This window comes from Cucumis melo, chromosome 6 (genome assembly GCF_025177605.1).
Source record: "Cucumis melo cultivar AY chromosome 6, USDA_Cmelo_AY_1.0, whole genome shotgun sequence".
NCBI lineage: Eukaryota > Viridiplantae > Streptophyta > Magnoliopsida > Cucurbitales > Cucurbitaceae > Cucumis > Cucumis melo.
The window spans coordinates 893,254-913,124 of record NC_066862.1 but is presented as its reverse complement, the minus strand read 5'-3'; the positions used below and the strand labels follow the sequence as shown (position 1 = coordinate 913,124).

The window sequence follows — 19,871 nt, the reverse complement described above, 5'->3', positions numbered from 1 at the left end:
ATAACGTCAAATAAAGATTGGTTTATTAGTGATAGTTTAAAAGCTCTTTTTTTCCGGCAAAATTCTTTTAGAAAAGCCTCTAGCATGACTAAAGAAGAGCCCTTTCTTATCAAAGGGCCTTAACTTTATCAAAACGTGTTGTAACCTCTATCTTCGTTTTTGCACTTCGATTATAATTCCACTGCAGTGAGAAAGAAAAAAAAAAAAAAAGAAGAAAAACCATACCAACTGCTTTTAAGCAAGAACTTCCTGTTTCACAGAAAAAAGAGGAAAATCAAGGAGAAATGCATACATGAGCAGACCAAACTTTGCATAGTTTTTCTCTCATAGAAAATGACATTATTGATCAAACATTGTTTTGTAGTGAAGCCAAAATTGGGTTATTTGGGGCTTGACATTCAAAATATTATACAATTTTTGTCTTTGTTAGACATTCTTATTCCACAGGCAGCATCAGAGAAACCTGAGTAAGATTAGTCTAACACAGTTTCTTTTTGCTAATAAATTGACATGCATGTAAAACATTAGTTCAAAGGTCCACAATGCTTGTAGCAAGAAAGGAAACGTAGGATAGAAAAAGCACTTTGTTATAAAGTTTTAAACGTTGGCTTTTTCATTACCATCTGATTGAAGAAAAGTTTTTTTTTTTTTTTCTTTTCATAAATTTACTTGACACTTCTTCTTGCCTTTCATGCAAGTGATCGTATTTTATATGAGAAGAAAGGTTAAATTTTCCTAGTAGCTTCATAGAACTGTTGGTTGTGTTTTGAATCTTGTATTTCGCTGACAAACATTTTGCTTCTGAAGCTAAGCAGTAGACTGTACATATACTACCATCAGAGGCACAGTTTAGCCCCACAATGCCAAATTCTGCAAGGTTTGGATATTCTTGCTCTTTCTCTCACTCTCAAATTTTCTGAAAACCAACTCGTTCTCTTTCTAGTGCACTATATATGGCTTCTATTTTCATACAGTCTGTTCTTGTTGTTCCAAGATACTGAAATGCTTGAACATAGTTTGAACATGATTCTATGGAACTGACATGTTCTTAATTCTACAATGGATATATGGCAATAAATACATAGTTTTGGTAATTTCAACTTCTGATTTTCATGACAGATATGAAGGTTACCAATACAGAAGCAGACTGTCTCCAGAGTCAATATTGGAAAGCATAGAGAGAAGATTTTCAAGTGTTTCTGATTGGTTTAGAGGAATAAGTACAATCTTTGGCTTCAAGCATTCAGGTGATCAGTCGGTAAAGAAACCAAAATTTTGGAAAAAAATTCTTGATCCAAATAAGCCATTTCTTCAGCAATGGAACAAGATATTTGTGCTCTCCTCTGTCATAGCAGTGGCCGTGGATCCTCTCTTCTTTTACATCGCAGGGATCGATAAAAAACTTTATTGCCTAACCGTGGACCGACATCTGATGATCATTGCTTGTGTTCTTCGTTCATTCTTCGACTTATTTTATATACTGCACATAATCTTTGAATTTCGAACCGGTTTTCTCCCCCCATCTTTACCGGTTTTTGGAAGTGGTGAGTTAATCAAAGATCCAGCAAAAATAGCAAAGAAATATCTCTCTTCAAACTTCTTGATCGATATCTTATCCATTCTCCCACTGCCTCAGGTATCAATTCTATACGCTTTCGGTTATCTTAGCTCTCAACTTAATTAAAATTAAAATTGATCTACGCCTTTGTTGGCCTTTCAAATATTTCAAGCCCCATAAGTGAGGAGATTTTGGATTGAGTTGGTGATTTAATAGTCTTTATTTGCAAAGTTAAATACATCGAAAGACAAGTCTCCGATAGATGATAGATCAATAAAATATCCTCTTTCTTGACATTGTACAAACTTGTATTTTTCGATATCCAGATTAAGAATGAATTATTTCTGAGTCGCTGGATAGATTCTTGTGAATCCTTTCTGTTTGAGCAGTATTGATTGCCTCGCGGAATTGAACTTACTGCTTAAGATAACTTGGTCTTTTTTATGTCGTTCAGCTTTTGGTATTAGCAATCTTACCTGCAGCAAAAGGCTATACTCCTTTGAAGTCAAGGAACTTCCTGAACATTGCAAATATTTTGCAATATATTCCAAGAATTTTTCGAATCTATCCACTCTATAGAGAAGTAACCAGAACTTCTGGCATACTGACAGAAACAGCTTGGAGTGGAGCTGCTTTCAATCTCCTCATCTATATACAAGCTGGTCATGTATGTGTTCATTTAACTTAAATCAAAAGTTATATTTTTGGTTTAAGAGGAATTCTCTTATGAGCAATGAATGCAATGAATTAGGTAGTTGGTGCCGTTTGGTATTCGTTATCAATCAAACGGCAGATCAAATGTTGGTTCAACGAATGCAAGAATGATAATAAATGTCTCCACAATTTTTTGTACTGTGAAGATCCAAAAGGACAAACAAACTCGACTATAAATGAGTATTGCTCTCCTAGAAAGCTTGACGATGGAAAACACTTCGAGTTTGGGATGTTTGATGAAGCCCTTAAGTTTCAATTAACCACGACAACGAATTTTTGCCGGAAATTATTCTATTCCTTCTGGTGGGCTTTGCAAAATGTCAGGTCGGTATAAGTTTACTATGTTCCTTCTCGACTAAGGAATGTGATCTGATATATATGAATCAAATTGTTATAAGTTACAAGTTTTCCCATTGTTTATTTGTATCATCCCTGAAGCATATCGTTTTACACACATTTTAAGTTAATGCTTTAGAGTGCACCATACTCACTGAAAGAACTTTCTTGTCTTTCTACAGCTCTAGTGGACAAAACCTTAAAGTAAGCAAGTACATGGAGGAGGTTCTTTTTTCTGTCTTCATCGCCATCCTTGGTTTGGTTTTATTTGCGTTACTTATTAGTAACATTCAGGTAACACATGATGCTCAATTCACTCTCTTTACAGTTTCTTCAAGCTCAAGACAATAACTACTTATGTTCCAAATATTATGGTTGCATTGCTCTACCATATTGCATATTTCATTCTCTATTAATCGCTCCAACTTTCAACTATGAGTTGTTCCTCTTGACAGAAATACCTGCAGTCGGCAACTGTTAAAATAGAGCAGATGAGAATTAACCGAAGAGATGCCGAGCATTGGATGGCACATCGTATGCTCCCAGAGGAGTTGAGGCAACGTATTCGTCGATATGATCAGTACAAATGGCAGCTAAATAGGGGAGTTAAGGAAGAGGAACTCATCTGTAACCTTCCTAAAGACCTTAGGAGAGACATCAAACAACACCTTTGCTTGGCCCATCTCAAGAAAGTGAGTTCCTTTCCTTCAACTTTGGCACATTCTACCTGAAATTTTGTTAACTTGGAATACTTTAGGTGCCACTTTTTAGCGGCATGGACAAACAACTGTTAGACTCGATGTGTGAATATCTCAAGCCTGTGTTATTTACAAAGAAGAGCTTCATTCTGCAAGAGGGTGACACAATTGATATGATGCTATTTATCATGAAAGGAGAGCTGGCTACCATTACTACTTGTGGTTGGAAAAATGACCCGTACTTGGGCACTCTTAAAGCTGGTGACTTTTGTGGTGAAGAGCTAGTTCAATGGGCAATGGATCCCAGCTCCACTTGTCTTCCCATTTCAAATAGAACAATTAAAACTCTTACTGAGGTTGAAGCCTTTGCCCTAAATGGTAATGAGCTGGAATCTGTAACTAGTCAGTTCCGCTACCAGCGCCTCAATAGCAAGCAGTTCCAACTCTCAGTGAGGCATGCTCTTCTAACTGAAGTTACACATAAATCGTTCTACCATTGATCTCTTAAAAGTTCTTTTTCATTCAACTTATACTAAAGTTATTGATCTGCAATCGATGTTCTCTAGGTTCTATTCTCATCAATGGAGAGTTTGGGCAGCCTACAAAATACAAGAAGCTTGGGAGGATTACCGTGAAAGAAAGCGGAGGGGAGGTGGAGATGGCAGGTTTCAAGATGCATTAGCTAAAATAGTTGGCACCTCAGCGAACTTTAGTGCCACTCTGTATGCATCCATATTCATATCCTATCTACTGCAATCTGTGCAGCGAGATCAACCCCAGCAAACTCCCCAAGTAACACGAGTGACAAATCTATCGGCGCCTCCGAAGCCAAATGATGAGCATAACAACCCAAATTTCCCCATCTTGGATCTTTAAACTGTGTTGTTTCAAGCTCTTTAACTTTCGATGTCCTGAGTTTTAAGTGCTTGGTTTCTCTGTGTGATAAGTTGATGTATGATAATGAATGTAACGCTCTTCCTCTTGCTTGGTTTCGCTTTCATTTTCTCTAGACTACTACCACCTACTTTCTTCTTGCTAATTACATTGCTTTAATGTTGGCATACCATTAAATAGGAACTTAATGAAGCATCATCATCATCATCATCAAATTCCATTTCATGTAAAGTTTTTCAATCTTCTGTTTGATTCTTTTATATGATGCATTTGATTGGTTTGACCTTTATATTTTGAGGATGGACAAGGGATTCAAAATCATAGAAAATGAAAAGCATATTAAGAAAAGAGGATTGGTGAATAAAAATGTAGCTAGAAGTATTATGACGATAGATTTGAGAACATGTAATGTTGGGATTATTAAGACTATACATGACATTGTCAATCTTATTTTGAAACATGAAGAAACTTAGAAACATCATATGGGATTTGCTTACTTTATGTTGATTGGGGTCAATGGTGTGGTTATCCCTAAGCTCATATTTAAAAAAAAAAAACACCCAAAATAAAAGGCCTCAACCTTACATGACAACAAACACAAACAGCAAAATTCTTATCACGCAAACATCCAGTGTTTTAGATGAAAGATGTGATGGCAATTGCTTTGAAGTATGAACTTTCCTTTTTAGAGGAAAAGGGGAATCGAATTTATTTGGGGAATAATAGGTGACATCAAATATGATTATAGATATATAATTTATTTTGTTATATTGAAAATTCAATCCAAATTCTTGTTTCTCGTTCCAGCATGGAATCTTAACCTTAGAACTCCATCACTAACCTTCAATCTCCTCCATCAATCCCGCTAAGGCATTAGGCCACTATCCTCCGCTGTAGGAGGCACTACCCTTTAAATAAAAGCCATTAACTTCAATTAAAGAAAAAGACTGATTTAATTAAACTACTCGTAGAACAACAAGCAAGATGTTGGCTTGAGGCATGTAAGAAAAATAACTGTTCCAGCAATTTCTGTAATGTGGAGATCCCAACAGACAAGCTTAGCAGTTCAAGATTGCAATTCACTTATTCCCATAGATTAATAATTGAGAAGTGTGGGTCCAATTCCTTTTGTTCTGCACTTAAACTTCTTGTGATAGGGTGGAGTGTCAAATTGAACTCTTTTCCAGAGTACTTTTCTTTTGAAATGCTAGTGTGCTTTGAGTCTGACTGTTTGCTTACATTTGCTGCACTTTTTATCATTTTGAAGGAACATTATCAGCTTCACTATCAAAATGATTGTAGGTACTAGTAATAACATCTACAACTTAGTGTGAAATTATAAACAATTTATTTGCTAACTTAAATTATCCATTGATATCGACATTTTATCTATATATTCCCTGATATATATGATGGGTTTGTTTAGAAATCATATTACATAAAAAGAAAGCATGTTAAAAAAATTGGATCAGTTTAAAAACTCCTTGATTGACCAAAAGTGAATTAACGTAGTTGATAAAAAAAGATCTGTCAAATATATAATCAGCTAGATTTAAAACTATGTATTCCAACTAAATAAATATATTAGTTAAAATACTTAATGTAAGATTTGAAAACTTCAGTTAAACTTCGAGCTTACTAGCTTTCTATCTGGTAGATCCGTGAATTGTATACAAATAAAAATTTTATGAACTAAATTTGTAATTTAATGAAAAACATTTCAATTTAAAAGGTTGAACCAAAAGATGAGATGCAATGCATGGCTACAAATACAGTGCCTGGAGCGACACAAAGAAGTGGGAGAGTAAAGGATTTTGTGTGAAAAGCTCTTTAGAATGAGGAACCATTTTCTTATCTTGCACTGCTCCCTCTTCACTTCTGTGGTCTCAATTCAACAACCCAACAAAAGGTTTTTTTCTTCATAAGCTTGTCTTTCATGGTAGTAACCATATTTTATATGTAAGAAAGGTTAAGTTCTTCATGTAACTGTAGGTTGTGGATCTTGTTTTTTCACTGAAGCACTTTGGTTCAGAAGCTGTAGTGCAGTTAAGGGAAGCACTTTCAGAGTAACAGTTTAGTTCCACATCTTCTGTACTGATGTCCATATTTAAGTGTTCCCGGAAACCAAAACCTGTAAGGTATGAACATTCTTATTTCGCTCTCTGTTGAAGTAGTGATATAATTCATTTTACCATAGTTCATCAGGTTAAGCTTTTGGATTTTAGTAGTCTGGTGATGCTTCCATTGATTGAATATTTTCATATATAACTTTCTTGAACTTGATCCTATCAAAACTGACATGTACTTTTAAACTTGGTCAACGATAATTATAGGCCTAAATATCCACGTGATTTCTTTGTCAAATTTGGAGCTACCCAACAAAAGAAATGGCCGGAGAGAATATTGGAGAAAATGGAGAGACTATTGTCTGTTGTTCGGAAGAAAACTCTTGATCCACAGGAGCCATTCCTTCAGCAATGGAACAAAATATTTGTGGTGTCTTGTGTCATAGCAGTCGCTGCAGACCCTCTCTTCTTTTACATCCCAGTGTTTAATAGACAACATCAATGCCTAACCACTGATCGCCCCCTTATGATCATTGCTTGCATTCTCCGTTCATTCATTGACATATTTTATCTACTTCACATCATCTTTGAATTTCGAACGGGTTTTCTGCCCTCTTCTTTACCTGAACCAGGAAGTGCTGAATTAATTCGAGGTCTAGCAGATATAGCAAAGAGATACCTGTCTTCAAACTTCACTATCGATATCTTATCCATTCTTCCACTACCTCAGGTATAAGTTCAGTATAGTTTCTGGCAGCATCTGGTCTTTGCATCAAAAGCATTACATTTGGCTTATCTTCTCATTTTAATGCTAAAGTTTTGGACAGCCAATTTTCCAAAGCTCAATTCATGACCTTTTCTTTCTTTTTATTTAACCAACACTTCGTGCTTGTTTTGTTCTTTCTGTTGTTTGAGAGTGGAATATTGTTGAGCCATTTGATTGATTTTTGTGAATCGTTTGTTAAGATGACTTGGTCTTTATGTCGTTCAGCTTTTGGTACTGGTTATCACACCTGCATTGAAAGGCTCGTTTCCAATGAAGACAAAGAAGTTTGTAAAGATTGCAGTTCTTTTGCAGTACATCCCACGGCTTCTCCGAATATATCCACTATACAAAGAAGTAGTCAGAACTTCTGGCATACTAACAGAGAGAGCCTGGAGTGGAGCTGCCTTCAATCTCCTTATTTATTTGCAAGCTAGTCATGTACGTGTTCATTTGATTTTATAGCAATTAAAGAAACGATCAGCTAATATATTTTGGTTTGACAGGTCATCTCTTATGACTTATGAGCACTGAATATGATGAATCAGGTAGTTGGTGCCCTTTGGTATTTGTTTTCTGTAGAACAACAAGCAAGATGCTGGCATGAGGCATGTAAGAAAATTAACTGTACAAGCAATTTTCTGTATTGTGGAGATCCCAACGGACAAGCTTACCTGTTTATAGATGCGTATTGCTCTCATAAAGAGTCTGAAGGTGACAATGCCTTTGATTTTGGAATGTATGCTGAAGCCTTTAAGTTCCACTTAACTGAGACGATGAGTTTTCGCCGCAAATTCATTCATTCTTTCTGGTGGGCTCTGCGAAATGTTAGGTTCGTTAGAATTTTTCACTTTTGTCCACTACTATACTGAAGATAGAGATGAAAATCTATTGTTATAAGTTCCACCTTCTCTATTAACAAATTTAATCATCCAAGAAGAAAATGCATTGCACTTTATAAATTGAAGCTATGGAGAAACACACACTTTGAAAGAGAAGTTGTTTGTCTTTCTACAGCTCTAGTGGACAAAACCTTGAAGTAAGCGATTACATGGGGGAGGTTCTTTTTGCTATCTTTATCTCCATCCTCGGTTTGGTTTTATTTGCGTTACTTGTTAGCAACATTCAGGTAATACATGATGTTCAATTCATTCACTTTTGAAAGACTTCAAGTTCAACATAGAACTTTATTATGCTATGCTCTAGACATGTTTGTTTAGTTAATAATGATTTTTTATTTCATCACTCTGTGAAGTAGCAAATAGTATTTCATTCTCTATTTAACTATTCCAAATTTCAATTGTAAATTGTTCCTCTTGACAGAAATATCTGCAGTCAAGTAATGCTAGAGTAGAGCAGATGAGAATTAACCGAAGAGCTATCGAGAACTGGATGCGACAACGAATGCTCCCGAAGCCATTGAGACGGCGTATTAGACAATTTGATGAGTACAAGTGGCAGCTAAATAGGGGAGTTAAGGAAGAGGAAGTGATGAATGACCTTCCAATAAACCTCAAAAGAGACATCAAACCTCTTCTTCGCTTGGATGCTTGCTTGGTTAATCTTAAGAAAGTAAGTTCTTTTTCCTTCTACTTTGGCATATTTCTCCTCTAAAGTCTAAATCTTTCTGTATTCATTAACCCTTGAGTGGATGCTTTAGGTGCCACTTTTTAGTAACATTGATGACCGACTATTAGACTTAATGCACGGAGATCTCAAGCCGGTGTTATTCACAGAGGATAGCATCATTTTGCTAGAGAACAAACCAATTGATATGATGGTGTTTATCATAAAAGGAAAGCTGCGTGCTACAAGTCGTAGGAATATCAGTAATTACGTTTCCAAGTCCGACGTCGTACTCGAGGCTGGCGACTTTTACGGTGAAGAGCTAATTCCATGGGCAATGGCAAACCACATCACTCCTCATCCAATTTCAACCAGCACAATTAAATCTCTGACCTAAAGTTGAAGCCTTTGCTCTAGAGGCTAATCAGCTGCGATCTGTGGTTAGTCAGTTCTGCAAGCAGCACCTCCCTAGCGAGCAAGCATTGAGGCATGCTCTTTTTACTGCACAAATGTATAAATTTTACTACAGTTGTGCCCCCCCATATAGTTCTTGTAATCGATTTGTAATCCTTGTTTTCTAGGTTCTACTCTAATCAGTGGAGAGTATGGGCAGCCTATAAAATACAAGAAGCTTGGCGTGATTACTGTCAAATAAAGCAGAGAGATGGTAGGTTTCGAGATTCATTGGCTAAAACAGTTGGCACTTCGACAAGCTCTGCTGCCAATCTATATGCATCCATATTCATATCCCATCTACTGCAAGCCGTGGAGCAAGATCGATGCCACCAAATATCCCAACACTCACAGATGACGGTGCTATTGCCGCCTCTGAAGCCAGACGAGCGAGACAAGCGAGACTACTCCATCTTGAATCTTTAAAATCAGATGCTTCAAGCTCTGTTATGTTGAGTCTCCTCTCTTAATATGTGATTAGAATGTTCAGAAGGCTGTTCTTGCTTGGTTATCCTATATATATATATTGAATCTATTGTATAGAATGAAGCAGAGAGTTATTTCATATTTGTTCCAACTTTACTGGTTTCAACTTTCATTTTTCTCCATGGTTTCTTCTTGATAATTGTCTTACTTTATCTTGGCAGCATGTCACAAAATAATAATAACTCAGAATATGAAAATAAACTCTGTTTTCAATACACTCCATCTTCTTTAAGAAGAGAGTTCTTCACGTTTTTGTTATATATTTTTATACGATCCATTATTTAATTTTGATTCTAACTAAAGTTCCCGATAATATTGTATACATATTAAAAATTGCTTTATTATTTGTCCAAACCCACAAATCAAATAAAGAAAATGGGGAAATCAAGGGATGGAGATGAAGAAACTCATAAACATCTCAGAAGTTTTTGCTTGGTAAAACGTTTCAACTAAACCAAATACATCAATTCAATAAGACATCATTAAGGCTGAAGCAATCCTGTAATACTGTTTCAGAGGCTATTGACGAGTTTGTTTGGAAATTAGTTGACTTGTGAAGGTCGAGATTAACATCCACTTGTGGTCATAATAGAGAGAATCAGTGTACTGCTTTTACAAACATTTCTCAAACTGAATACCCACAAGGCCCCCTTAATGTTGAATAATTCACCACGTAGCAAATAAAATCTTGTTGATTACAAATGTAAATTCATAGGAGAAAAAGAAGATAATAGAGCCATTAGGCCACTGCTCACAAATGTTATGGTTTCTGGGAGAAGGTGTAAGTCAAGACAGGAACAAATAATTGAGAAGAGTGGGCCATTTCATTTCCTTTCTTGTGCACTAAAATATGTTCTGATAGGGTGGAGTTTATTTAAACACTCTAAAGTAGCCATCTTTTTAAATGGGTTTTCCCAGCACCAAAGTTAAAAGCTTTTTATTTTTATTTTGTCTAATGCCTATGCTGTCATTTTGAATTAACATTCACCTTATCAAATAAAGCCTGTAACAACCCATTATCATTATCATATTTTCTTTATTATTTTGTGTATGTGATAAAGAGAAAACCTTTATCATTCTCTATCTACCTTTCTCTATCTTTATCTTTTCTCTTTAAGTTTAAAGTAAAGTTTTAGTTATGGAGCTTTCAAGTCAGTGTGTATTTGATTTTTAAATTATCGAAGTTATAAATTTAGTATTTTAAGTATCAAAACTGTATTCAAAGTGTACTAAGATTTCTTATATAGGTTGATGGATAAATTGATGAAGGATCAAATCTGTTTATAAACTACCAAGTTGTTACCCAATCCAAATTGATTATCAGATTGAGCTAAGAATTTCTAGACGCATTCATAATAAACACATAACAGTCCCCAATCAAGACCAAATCTTTGGTTCTTCTGAAGAAAGAATTATAGAGTCAAATAAAAATTGGATTATTTGAGAAGCTCTTCTTTTCTGGAAAATATTATTAAAAAGAGACTGTGGCATGATTAAAGAAGACCCCTTGCTTTTCATCCCAAAATCAAAAGGATTGTAACAATTTCTAAATGACTTTACTCAATCATGTTGTAACCTCTGTCCCCATTGTTGTCACCTTTGATTATAATTCCACTCCTTTAAAATAAAGTTTTGAGAAAAAGAAGAAAAACCATGGAAACTGCTTTAAAGTAAGAACTTTCCACTTCACAGAAAAAAGGGGGGGAAATTGAAGGAGCAATATGTAAGCACATCAAACTTTGGAAAGTTTTCCTCATAGAAAATGAGATTATTGATCAAAGATTCTTTTGTAGGTAGCCAAAATTGGGTTATTTGAGGCTTTACTTTAGCAATATTTACGGTTTTTGTTTTTTATGAGACATTGTTATTTCACAGGCAGCAGCAGAGAAACCATACTAAGGTTATTTCGCAGACAGTTTCTTTTTGCTTAAAAATTGACAAGCATGTAACACATTGGTTGAAAGGTCCACAATTCCTGTCGCAAGACTAAGGAAAAGTAGGATGGAAAAAGCACTTTGTTATAAAGTTCTAATCAAGACAAAAACATTTTCTTGTAGCCTTACATTGGCTTTTTCTTTACCAGATGATTGAAGGAATTTGGAGTCATTCCTTATTGCCCTTCTAGTTCTCATTCAACAACCTATCCAAAGAAACGTATTCTTTTTTCTTCATAAGCTTAATTTATACTTCTTCTTGCCTTTCATGTAAGTGACCATATTTTACATGAAAGGGAAGGTCAACTTCTAGTAGAGCTTCATGGAACTGTAGGTTGTGTTGTGAATCTTGTGACAAATATTTTGCTTGTGAAGCTAAGCAGTACAAATAGTGCTACCAGAGGTACAGTTTAGCCCCACCTTTTGGATAGTTATGTCCAAGTGTATGGGTTCCCAGATGCCAAAATCTGTAAGGTTTGAACATTCTTAACTCTCTCATGCTGTCAAATTTTTTGAAAAACCAACTTATGCTCTTCCTATTTCCACGTAGTTTGTTATTGTTTGTCCCAAGTTCCACTGGTTGATTATTTCCATAAATAACTTGCTTGAACCTGATCCTATAAAAACTGGAATGTACTTAATTCTACACTTAAATGATAATATATCGGCTTGGACATCAAACTACTGCTGGTTTTCATGACAGATTTGGAGGTTACCCATACAGAAGTAGACTGTCTCCAGGGTCAATATTGGAAAGCATAGAGACTATATTTTCAAGTATTTCTGAATGGTTTAGAAGATTAATTATAATCTTAGCCTTCAAGCATTCAGGTGATCAGTCAGTAAAGAAACCAAAATTTTGGAAGAAAATTCTTGATCCACATAAGCCATTTCTTCAGCGATGGAACAAGATATTTGTGCTCTCCTCTGTCATAGCAGTAGCTGTGGATCCTCTCTTCTTTTACGTCCCAGTGTTCGATGGAAAAGATCAATGCCTAGCCATGGACCGACAACTTATAATCATTGCTTGTGTTCTTCGTTCATTCATCGATTTATTTTATCTACTCCACATGATCTTTGAGTTTCGAACCGGTTTTCTCCCTCCATCTTTACCAGTTTTTGGAAGTGGTGAATTAATCAAAGATCCAGTAAAAATAGCAAAGAAATATCTTTTCTCAAACTTCTTGATCGATTTCTTATCCATTATCCCCTTGCCTCAGGTAAAAAAAAATTGTTCGGTTTCGGTTACATTAGCTCTTAACTCAAGTTCAAGTGATGAGTTATGGTAAATTTGATTATTTATCAACATTTTAACACTTCCTTTGCTTGTGGGCTTGAAAATATGCAAAAGTTACAACAACTAGTTATCAATATTAAATGGAAAGGTAACGATGTTATAGAAGTTCAAACTCTGAATATAGGGTGTAATGCTATGATACCATGTTAAATCACCACATAATTCAAAATGGTAAGTTTATAGGTTATGGTAAAAAAAGAATTCTTCAACCATTTCTAAGATACTTTCAGCATCTAGTCTTTGCATCAAGAGCAAAACATTTGATTGTTCTTATTTGGAATTTTACATATTTTGGATGATGAATTCTTTAAAGCCAAGTCCACAATCTTCTCTCTGTTGACATTGTACTAAAGATCGTGTGCTTGTTTTGTTCAGAAACCTGTTTTAAGAATGGATTATTTTTTGAGTCATTGGACTTTTAAGAATGGATTATTTGAGTCATTGGACAGATTCTTGTGAATCCTTTGTTTTGACTCAGCAGTATTCATTGCCTCACGGAAGTGAACTTACTATTTAAGATAACTTGGTCTTTTATGTCATTCAGCTTTTGGTATTAGCAATCATACCTGCAGTGAAAGGCCCGATTCCCTTGAAAACGAAGGATGCCGTGAAGATGGCAGTTCTTTTGCAATATATTCCAAGACTTCTCCGAATATATCCACTATACAGAGAAGTAACCAGAACTTCTGGCATACTGACAGAAACTGCATGGAGTGGAGCTGCCTTCAATCTCCTCATTTATATGCTAGCTAGTCATGTATGTGTTCATTTGACTTAAATAAGAAGTTTTTACATTTTGGTTTAAAAAGGATTCTCTTATGAGCAGTGAATGAAATGAATTAGGTAGTTGGTGCCATTTGGTATTTATTATCAATAGAACGACAAGCCAAATGCTGGGTCCAAGCATGCAAGGAAGATGACATTAACTGTACTGCAAAGTTTTTGTACTGTGGAAATCATAAAAGGAATGCGTACCCGTCTATAAATAAGACTTGCTTTCCTAAAGACTCTGAGGATGGAAAAGACGGCTTCGAGTTCGGAATTTATGCTGAAGCTCTTAAGTTTAACTTAACTGATACGATGAGTTTTCGCCGTAAATTCTGCTATTCTTTTTGGTGGGCTCTGCGAAATGTTGGGTCAGTAAAAGTTCTCCATGTTTCTTCATGATTTTACTAAGGAATGTGATATGATATAAGTGAATATATTGTCGTAAGTTTCAAGTTTTTCAAATGTCTTTCTCCATCATCCATGAAGCAAATCATTTACACACTTTAAGTTAATCCTTTGGAGTAAACCATACACTCTAAAGAACTTGCTTGTGTTTCTACAGCTCTAGTGGACAAAATCTTGAAGTAAGCCATTACATGGGAGAGGTTTTTTTTGCTGTCTTCATTGCCATCCTTGGTTTGGTTTTATTCGCATTTCTCATTAGCAATATTCAGGTAAGGCATGATGCTCAATTCATTCTCTTTGCAAGAAATTGGTTCAAGTTCAAGAGGAAAGTTATTTATGCTCCAAAAGTTTATTTGGTTTTATTGCTCTACCATATTGTATCTTTCATTCTCTATTTAACTGGTCCAGCTTTCAACGATGAATTTGTTCCACTTGACAGAAATATCTGCAGTCAGCAACTGTTAAAGTAGAGCAGATGAGAATTAACCGAAGAGATGCTGAGCATTGGATGGCACACCGTATGCTCCCAGACGAGTTGAGGTATCGTATTCGACGATATGATCAGTACAAATGGCAGCTAAATAGAGGAGTCAAGGAAGAGGAACTCATCAGCAACCTTCCTAAAGACCTCAGAAGAGACATCAAACGTCACCTTTGCTTGGCGCAGCTTAAGAAAGTGAGTTTCTTTTCTTCTTTTTTTCCTTCTACTTTGGCACATTCTTTCTATGAAATTTTCAACATTCGTTGACTCAGAAGTCGAAATGCTTTAGGTGCCACTTTTTAGCAGCATGGATAAACAACTGTTGGACGCAATGTGCGAATATCTTAGGCCAGTGTTATTCACAGAGAAGAGCTTCATTATGCAAGAGGGTGACCCAATTGATATGATGCTATTTATCATGAAAGGAAAACTGGCTACCATTATCGGTTGTGATTGGAAAAACGACCTGTACTCGGCCACTCTTAATGCTGGCGATTTCTGTGGTGAAGAGCTAGTTCATTGGGCAATGGATCCCACCACCAACACTTCTTCTCTTCCCATTTCAAAAAGAACAGTTGAAACTCTAACTGAAGTTGAAGCCTTCGCTCTAAAGGCTAACGAGTTGAAATTTGTAACTAGTCAGTTCCACTCCCAGCAACTCAATAGCAAACACTTCCAATTCTCAGTGAGGCATGTTCTTTTTACTCAACTTACACATAAATTATTCTACCATTGGTCCCATAAAGTTTTTCCATTCAACTGCTTCTAAAAATCCTTGTTCTCTAGGTTCCACTCTCATCAATGGAACGTTTGGGCAGCCTACAAAATACAAGAAGCTTGGCACGATTATCGCGAAAGAAAGCAGAGGGGGGGTGGAGATGGTAGATTTCAAGATGCATTTGCTAAAATAGTTGGCCCCTCGACGAGCTTTATCGCCACTCTATATGCATCCATATTCATATCCCATCTACTGCAGGTCATGCAGAGAAATCAACCCCAGCAAACTCCCCAAGTCACACGCGTGATGACACTACCGCCACCCCCGAAGCCAGAAGATGAGCAAAACAAGGCAGACTTCACCATCTTGGATCATTAAAATAAATTGTTTCAAGCTCTTTAACCTTCTATATCCTGAGTTTTAGGTGCATGGCTTCTCTGCGTGATATGTGAATAATGTATGATAATCAACAAAATGCTTTTCCTCTCGCTTGGTTTCGTCTTTCATTTTCTTTTCCCTACTACTAAGTTCATCCACTAAATCGGAATTTAATGAAGCATCATCAACAAATTCCATTTCAAGTAAAGTTTTCCAATTTTCTGTTTGATAGTTTTATATGATTCATTTGATTGATTTAACATAACCGACTGATATTATATACATTTTAAAGATTGCTTTTTTCAAACTTCTATCATCCCCAGGGAGACATGGACTAATAAGGCATTCAAAACCATACAGAATGAAAAGCATATTCAAAATATAAAATAGTGAAATGGTGAATATAATACTGTAGGTAGAATTATTATTGATAACAGACCATACAAGAGTATTATGAGCATGTAATGTTAGGATTATTAAGACTAATACATGACATTGTCAATCTTATTTTGAAACATTAAGAAACCCAGAAACATCATATGGGATATGCTTAGTTTATGTTGATTGGGCTCAGTGATGATGGATACCCCCAGCCTCATATATCAAAGCACTTCCAAATTGAAAACCTTTAACCCTGCAATGATAACAGACAAAAACAGCAAATATCTTACAACATAAACACCCCAGTATTTTCTTAAAGAAAATTCAATCCAAAAATAGAAGATGTCATATCGATTTCTTTTAATTCCCCCTCCCTTTTTAGACTCATATTTTGGAAATATAAATGACCCATTAGTCCATCAAGCATGATCTTTATAGTTCAGCAAAAATATGTTCAAGGATTTGGAGAACAAACCAAAATATATTACAACTTTCAGTAACTAAGATAGAATATTCATAATTTGTTTTTTTCACCTTTTTTCAATTCTTGTTTAGAAATTTTGAAACCAAAAATGTTAATGAGCTAAGTTTATCTCTTTTTAAAAGAAAAAAAAACATGAAACAAGACATATTAAAAAATTTTAAGTTAAAACACAATTATTATTGAGCTCTCGACTTAATAACCTTATATGCCTTAAATATTTTATTTCAGATCTAATAAGTTATTGAACTTCTTACGTATATTTTTTTATAGCTTATTGATCTATTCATTTAGAAAATGAAATTCATGATTCTAGGAAACGACACAAAATTCATTTTTTTACAAACATATTTCTTATTAGATATTTTTTTTTAAGTTCAAGAATTGAATGGCATAAATATAAAAGTTGAATAACTAAATTTAGTACAGGGTGTTTGTATCTATTTGATTTTAAACTTCTAAAATCACAAATTTAATCTACGATCCTTTAGCCTCCATATTGAAATTTTGTAGTTCTAATAAATAAAATTCAAATCATATATAATGATTAATTGATTTTGAAAAAGTTGGAAAGTTTTGAAAACATTGTGCATTCCAAATTAAAATTTGAATGACTTTGACTTTACATACGTATTTTATAATTTAACGACCAAATAAATGCAAACCTCAAAATCCAGCAGTTAACGGAGAAGTAGAAAAAAAAATCAGTGACTAATTTTGTAAAGAAAAAAAAAAAAGTATACTTTGAGCAGTTGGTGGAATTGTTGATGGGAGGAATTTGGACGGAAATTCCACATTGTTTTGGAATCAAAGGGATGCGAGTCGGATCATAAGGTCCGATCATCGCCAGACTCTTCTTGATGCATTCGCACAGTGCAACTTTATCTTTCTTCGTTTTAGTATTTCCCGCCAACTGTTTAACGCCACTGCAGCACGACGCCGATGGTTTGCCGCTGCCTTTGATGAACCCCAAACATGGTGATAGCGACTGCGCCACCGGTACACAACTTTCCACGTCCTCAGTCTGAGACAGAACTACCATCAGAGAGCATGTAAGCACGGCCACGAAGGCTAGGGACCGAAAATTGAAGACTCCTGACATTTTTTACTGGAAAATTTTACGAACACTTGGTGGGTGTTTATGTTTTGAGGTGGGGTTTACGACTTGAGTGCCTTTTATATACACTTTGTTGTCCCATTTCCTGAAAATGTGCTGCCATGCATCTTTTGTGATTTCTTTATGGTTATTTTGCCAAACAAAGAGGTGGGGTTTTCTCTATTTGTAATGGTTGAGTGAAGTAAATGAAGTGAGAACTGAGGTTGTTAGTTGTCAAGTTACTTGAATCTCTGTACAATGTACATTGTCTTTGCATTGTTGTATTGTTTGTACGTGCATGAGAAGAATTGGGAAGATCATGAGATTGGAGTTAAATGGGAAGGGGAGGGATTGGGAGAGTTTCGACAAAGAGGGCAGCTGCTGTTGACTCGAAGCCATTGATCAATACAATCAACATGGAAGCAATGCTTGCACTCAGGAATGCATCTGACTGTGTCTTTGGTTAAGTATTCTCCAAGGCATATGGGGCAGGTGGTGCCATTGGGTCCAGGGAGCCGCCGGCTTTCTCCAAGGATTACCTTTTGATACGATTCAATGGTTGATTCGTTCAGACCACTCAAACGGGATGGTGCCTCTAAATCGGACCCTGCTGGATTGACTTGCTGCCTATGCTGAACTTGGTTTCCTCTGCCGTCCGTAAGGCTATAGCTCCACTTTGCCATGCAGATAAAACAGCCAAGTCCAATGACACACATCAAAGTCGGAAGAAGAATCACCACACAGATAATCCGCAGCACTCTGAGACCATTGTTTTCCTCTGAAATTTAAGGTGACTATCATTTAATTGGGTATCATGAACTTTGATATTTTTGCAAAATATATCTTGAATGACATTTTTCCTGTGAGTGTGTGTGGGTGCAAGGGCGCGGGGTGGGATTTCCGAGCAATGTCAAAGCATATTTGATCCAGTTTGAAGATTATTAAGAGACGTGCAGCAGTGAAGAAATGTCAAATGTCTTTGTCATTTCTTCACCATCTAAAAAGTCAACTTTTTTTAAAAAAATTATTCTTCAGGTATTACTTTAATCCCAACTTCCCAGAAATATAAACATTATTTATGTCTGGTCAACCAAAAGCCAGTCTAAGATTCATACAGCAGCCTGCAGTTTAGGGTAATAGGTAATACCGCCAGTGTTATTTGGACATTGGTTTGTTATTATGATTTTAAGAAAATGATGGTTTTTTGTTCTTTTCTTTTTTCAATATTTTATTACGTATTTGCTTTGAGTTTTCCTCAAACAATTAGGATGCAAGATATGTTTAAGAAATCATTCCACCGATTGAAAAAGATGAATTTTTGAGCTTTTAGGTACGATATAGTTTAAACATAAACTTAGCAAATAGTTACAAAGGGCAGAACTTTTACCTGATGTGTATTTGTCGAAACAGGCAATCCCCTGACCGCTATTGCTTTTGTACCCACAAAGCCTGCCTTCTGTTTCGCAGATACCGCAAGCAGGGCTATACCAAGTTAGCACGAGATCACCATTGAGGTTGGTTGAAAATTGATTGGTCTCATCTGGGTTTGAAACTGGGACAGGTAAAGTAGTCATGATCGTGCAAGAGGTTGACATTGACTTGACAAAACTCGTTGAGGAAGTAGCCAGAATCGAGTTGGTTGAATTGCTAAGACAACCAATGATAGGAAAATGCGACATTGTGAACTGAGGTGGACAGCTTAGAAAGGTAATATTCTGACTAAAAAGTGGTATAAATGGGGAGTTTGAGAAATTGAGTTTGTTGAGGCCTTGAAGAAATCTTCTAGGTAGGCAATCATCTGAATCATAGAGCTGTATTTGTTGAGTGGCATAATCGATACCCCTTACCAAAAAATATTCAGAAGCTGATAGATTTACAGTCGTCACACCCGCTTTGTTGCAAGCTAAGTTGAAACCAGGATAACCACATCTTGCAGGTTGCTGGTCTGGAATCCGAAAGGGGAATCTGATAGCAAAGTCATCATTGATACACTTGGAAACAGAGCAACTTTGAGCTGTGATTAAAGTTGGGAAGAAGAAGAGGAAGAAGAGAAAGATGTGTGAGAAATCCATTAGCTTGGCTAAATAATTTCTTTTTTGTAAGCTTTAAAACTTGAACCTTTTATTCATCATTGGGTTTGAATAAGTTATAATGTTATATGTTATTATGACTTAATTAAATTATTCAAAAGTCAGAAGTTTTGGTGCTTGTATGTTGTAGATTGACCTTTATTTGTGGACGCCACAAGTAACAGGAGCTAATAATTTTAATACTGATGAGGGAAGGCTACACAGTTGAAGGTGACCATAACATTATTAAAAAGATGATCAATTAATTAAGAATTTCAATCTGATATTAACTTCCAAAGTTTCTATTTCTATAGTTTGTGCTTATTTAA

At 35.7% G+C, this 19,871-nt stretch overlaps 4 protein-coding genes and 1 long non-coding RNA gene across 11 annotated transcripts; 4 read left to right on the top strand and 1 right to left on the bottom strand.

The window, feature by feature from the left end:
• Nucleotides 1-483: 483 nt before the first annotated feature.
• LOC103483193 (cyclic nucleotide-gated ion channel 1-like) lies at nt 484-4,315 on the top strand. Its single transcript, XM_008439681.3, has 8 exons — nt 484-877; nt 1,120-1,636; nt 2,013-2,225; nt 2,310-2,596; nt 2,791-2,902; nt 3,064-3,300; nt 3,366-3,760; nt 3,873-4,315. The coding sequence occupies exons 1-8, from the start codon at nt 861-863 to the stop codon at nt 4,180-4,182; spliced, it is 2,088 nt and encodes a 695-aa protein (XP_008437903.1). The 5' UTR covers nt 484-860; the 3' UTR covers nt 4,183-4,315.
• A 1,556-nt stretch (nt 4,316-5,871) lies between these two features.
• On the top strand, nt 5,872-9,613 carry LOC103483194 (cyclic nucleotide-gated ion channel 1-like). 3 transcript variants are annotated; one of them, XM_051085856.1, is made up of 9 exons: nt 5,872-6,109; nt 6,193-6,338; nt 6,534-6,996; nt 7,258-7,470; nt 7,578-7,861; nt 8,047-8,158; nt 8,353-8,601; nt 8,690-9,035; nt 9,177-9,613. In XM_051085856.1, exons 2-8 carry the CDS (start codon nt 6,298-6,300, stop codon nt 8,990-8,992), a joined length of 1,665 nt encoding a protein of 554 aa, XP_050941813.1. In that variant the 5' UTR covers nt 5,872-6,109; nt 6,193-6,297; the 3' UTR covers nt 8,993-9,035; nt 9,177-9,613. The 3 variants fall into 3 exon arrangements, 2 of the variants coding, with proteins under 2 accessions (XP_050941813.1, XP_050941812.1); XR_007821544.1 differs by having other exon boundaries at nt 5,877-6,109; nt 8,690-9,082; XM_051085855.1 differs by having other exon boundaries at nt 5,874-6,109; nt 8,690-9,613.
• A 1,801-nt stretch (nt 9,614-11,414) lies between these two features.
• On the top strand, nt 11,415-15,625 carry LOC103483195 (cyclic nucleotide-gated ion channel 1). The gene is made up of 8 exons (XM_008439685.3): nt 11,415-11,942; nt 12,172-12,688; nt 13,310-13,522; nt 13,609-13,901; nt 14,096-14,207; nt 14,378-14,614; nt 14,709-15,109; nt 15,206-15,625. The coding sequence occupies exons 1-8, from the start codon at nt 11,902-11,904 to the stop codon at nt 15,513-15,515; spliced, it is 2,124 nt and encodes a 707-aa protein (XP_008437907.1). The 5' UTR covers nt 11,415-11,901; the 3' UTR covers nt 15,516-15,625.
• Nucleotides 15,626-15,913: 288 nt separating this feature from the next.
• Nucleotides 15,914-19,545, bottom strand: LOC103483191 (putative RING-H2 finger protein ATL21A). The gene is made up of 3 exons (XM_008439679.3): nt 18,861-19,545; nt 17,121-18,251; nt 15,914-16,149 (listed from the first exon to the last, which is right to left on the bottom strand). Exons 1-2 carry the CDS (start codon nt 19,543-19,545, stop codon nt 17,791-17,793), a joined length of 1,146 nt encoding a protein of 381 aa, XP_008437901.2. The 3' UTR covers nt 15,914-16,149; nt 17,121-17,790.
• On the top strand, nt 18,123-19,681 carry LOC127149827 (uncharacterized). Of its 5 annotated transcripts, XR_007821542.1 has the most exons (4): nt 18,127-18,263; nt 18,357-18,508; nt 18,884-19,180; nt 19,410-19,681. It is a non-coding gene; the product is annotated as an uncharacterized LOC127149827 (long non-coding RNA). The 5 variants fall into 5 exon arrangements; XR_007821543.1 differs by having other exon boundaries at nt 18,123-18,263; nt 18,341-18,508; nt 18,941-19,681; XR_007821540.1 differs by having other exon boundaries at nt 18,244-18,508; nt 18,941-19,180.
• The last annotated feature ends 190 nt before the right edge of the window (nt 19,682-19,871 follow it).

What these genes read in the sequence shown, in the direction of transcription:
- LOC103483195 (XM_008439685.3), top strand. Translation starts at nt 11,902, where the DNA reads ATGTCCAAGTGTATGGGTTCCCAGATGCCAAAATCTGTAAG. An exon ending in TTCTCATTAGCAATATTCAG is followed by an intron (nt 14,208 to 14,377) that starts GTAAGGCATGAT and finishes TCCACTTGACAG; the next exon opens with AAATATCTGCAGTCAGCAAC. An exon ending in CACTTCCAATTCTCAGTGAG is followed by an intron (nt 15,110 to 15,205) that starts GCATGTTCTTTT and finishes CTTGTTCTCTAG; the next exon opens with GTTCCACTCTCATCAATGGA.
- LOC103483194 (XM_051085856.1), top strand. Translation starts at nt 6,298, where the DNA reads ATGTCCATATTTAAGTGTTCCCGGAAACCAAAACCTGTAAG. An exon ending in CCATTCTTCCACTACCTCAG is followed by an intron (nt 6,997 to 7,257) that starts GTATAAGTTCAG and finishes TATGTCGTTCAG; the next exon opens with CTTTTGGTACTGGTTATCAC. An exon ending in GCTTGGTTAATCTTAAGAAA is followed by an intron (nt 8,602 to 8,689) that starts GTAAGTTCTTTT and finishes TGGATGCTTTAG; the next exon opens with GTGCCACTTTTTAGTAACAT.
- LOC103483193 (XM_008439681.3), top strand. An exon ending in CCATTCTCCCACTGCCTCAG is followed by an intron (nt 1,637 to 2,012) that starts GTATCAATTCTA and finishes TATGTCGTTCAG; the next exon opens with CTTTTGGTATTAGCAATCTT. An exon ending in TACTTATTAGTAACATTCAG is followed by an intron (nt 2,903 to 3,063) that starts GTAACACATGAT and finishes TCCTCTTGACAG; the next exon opens with AAATACCTGCAGTCGGCAAC.
- LOC103483191 (XM_008439679.3), bottom strand. Translation starts at nt 19,545, where the DNA reads ATGGATTTCTCACACATCTTTCTCTTCTTCCTCTTCTTCTTCCCAACT. An exon ending in TTTCGACAAATACACATCAG is followed by an intron (nt 18,252 to 18,860) that starts GTAAAAGTTCTG and finishes CTTAAATTTCAG; the next exon opens with AGGAAAACAATGGTCTCAGA.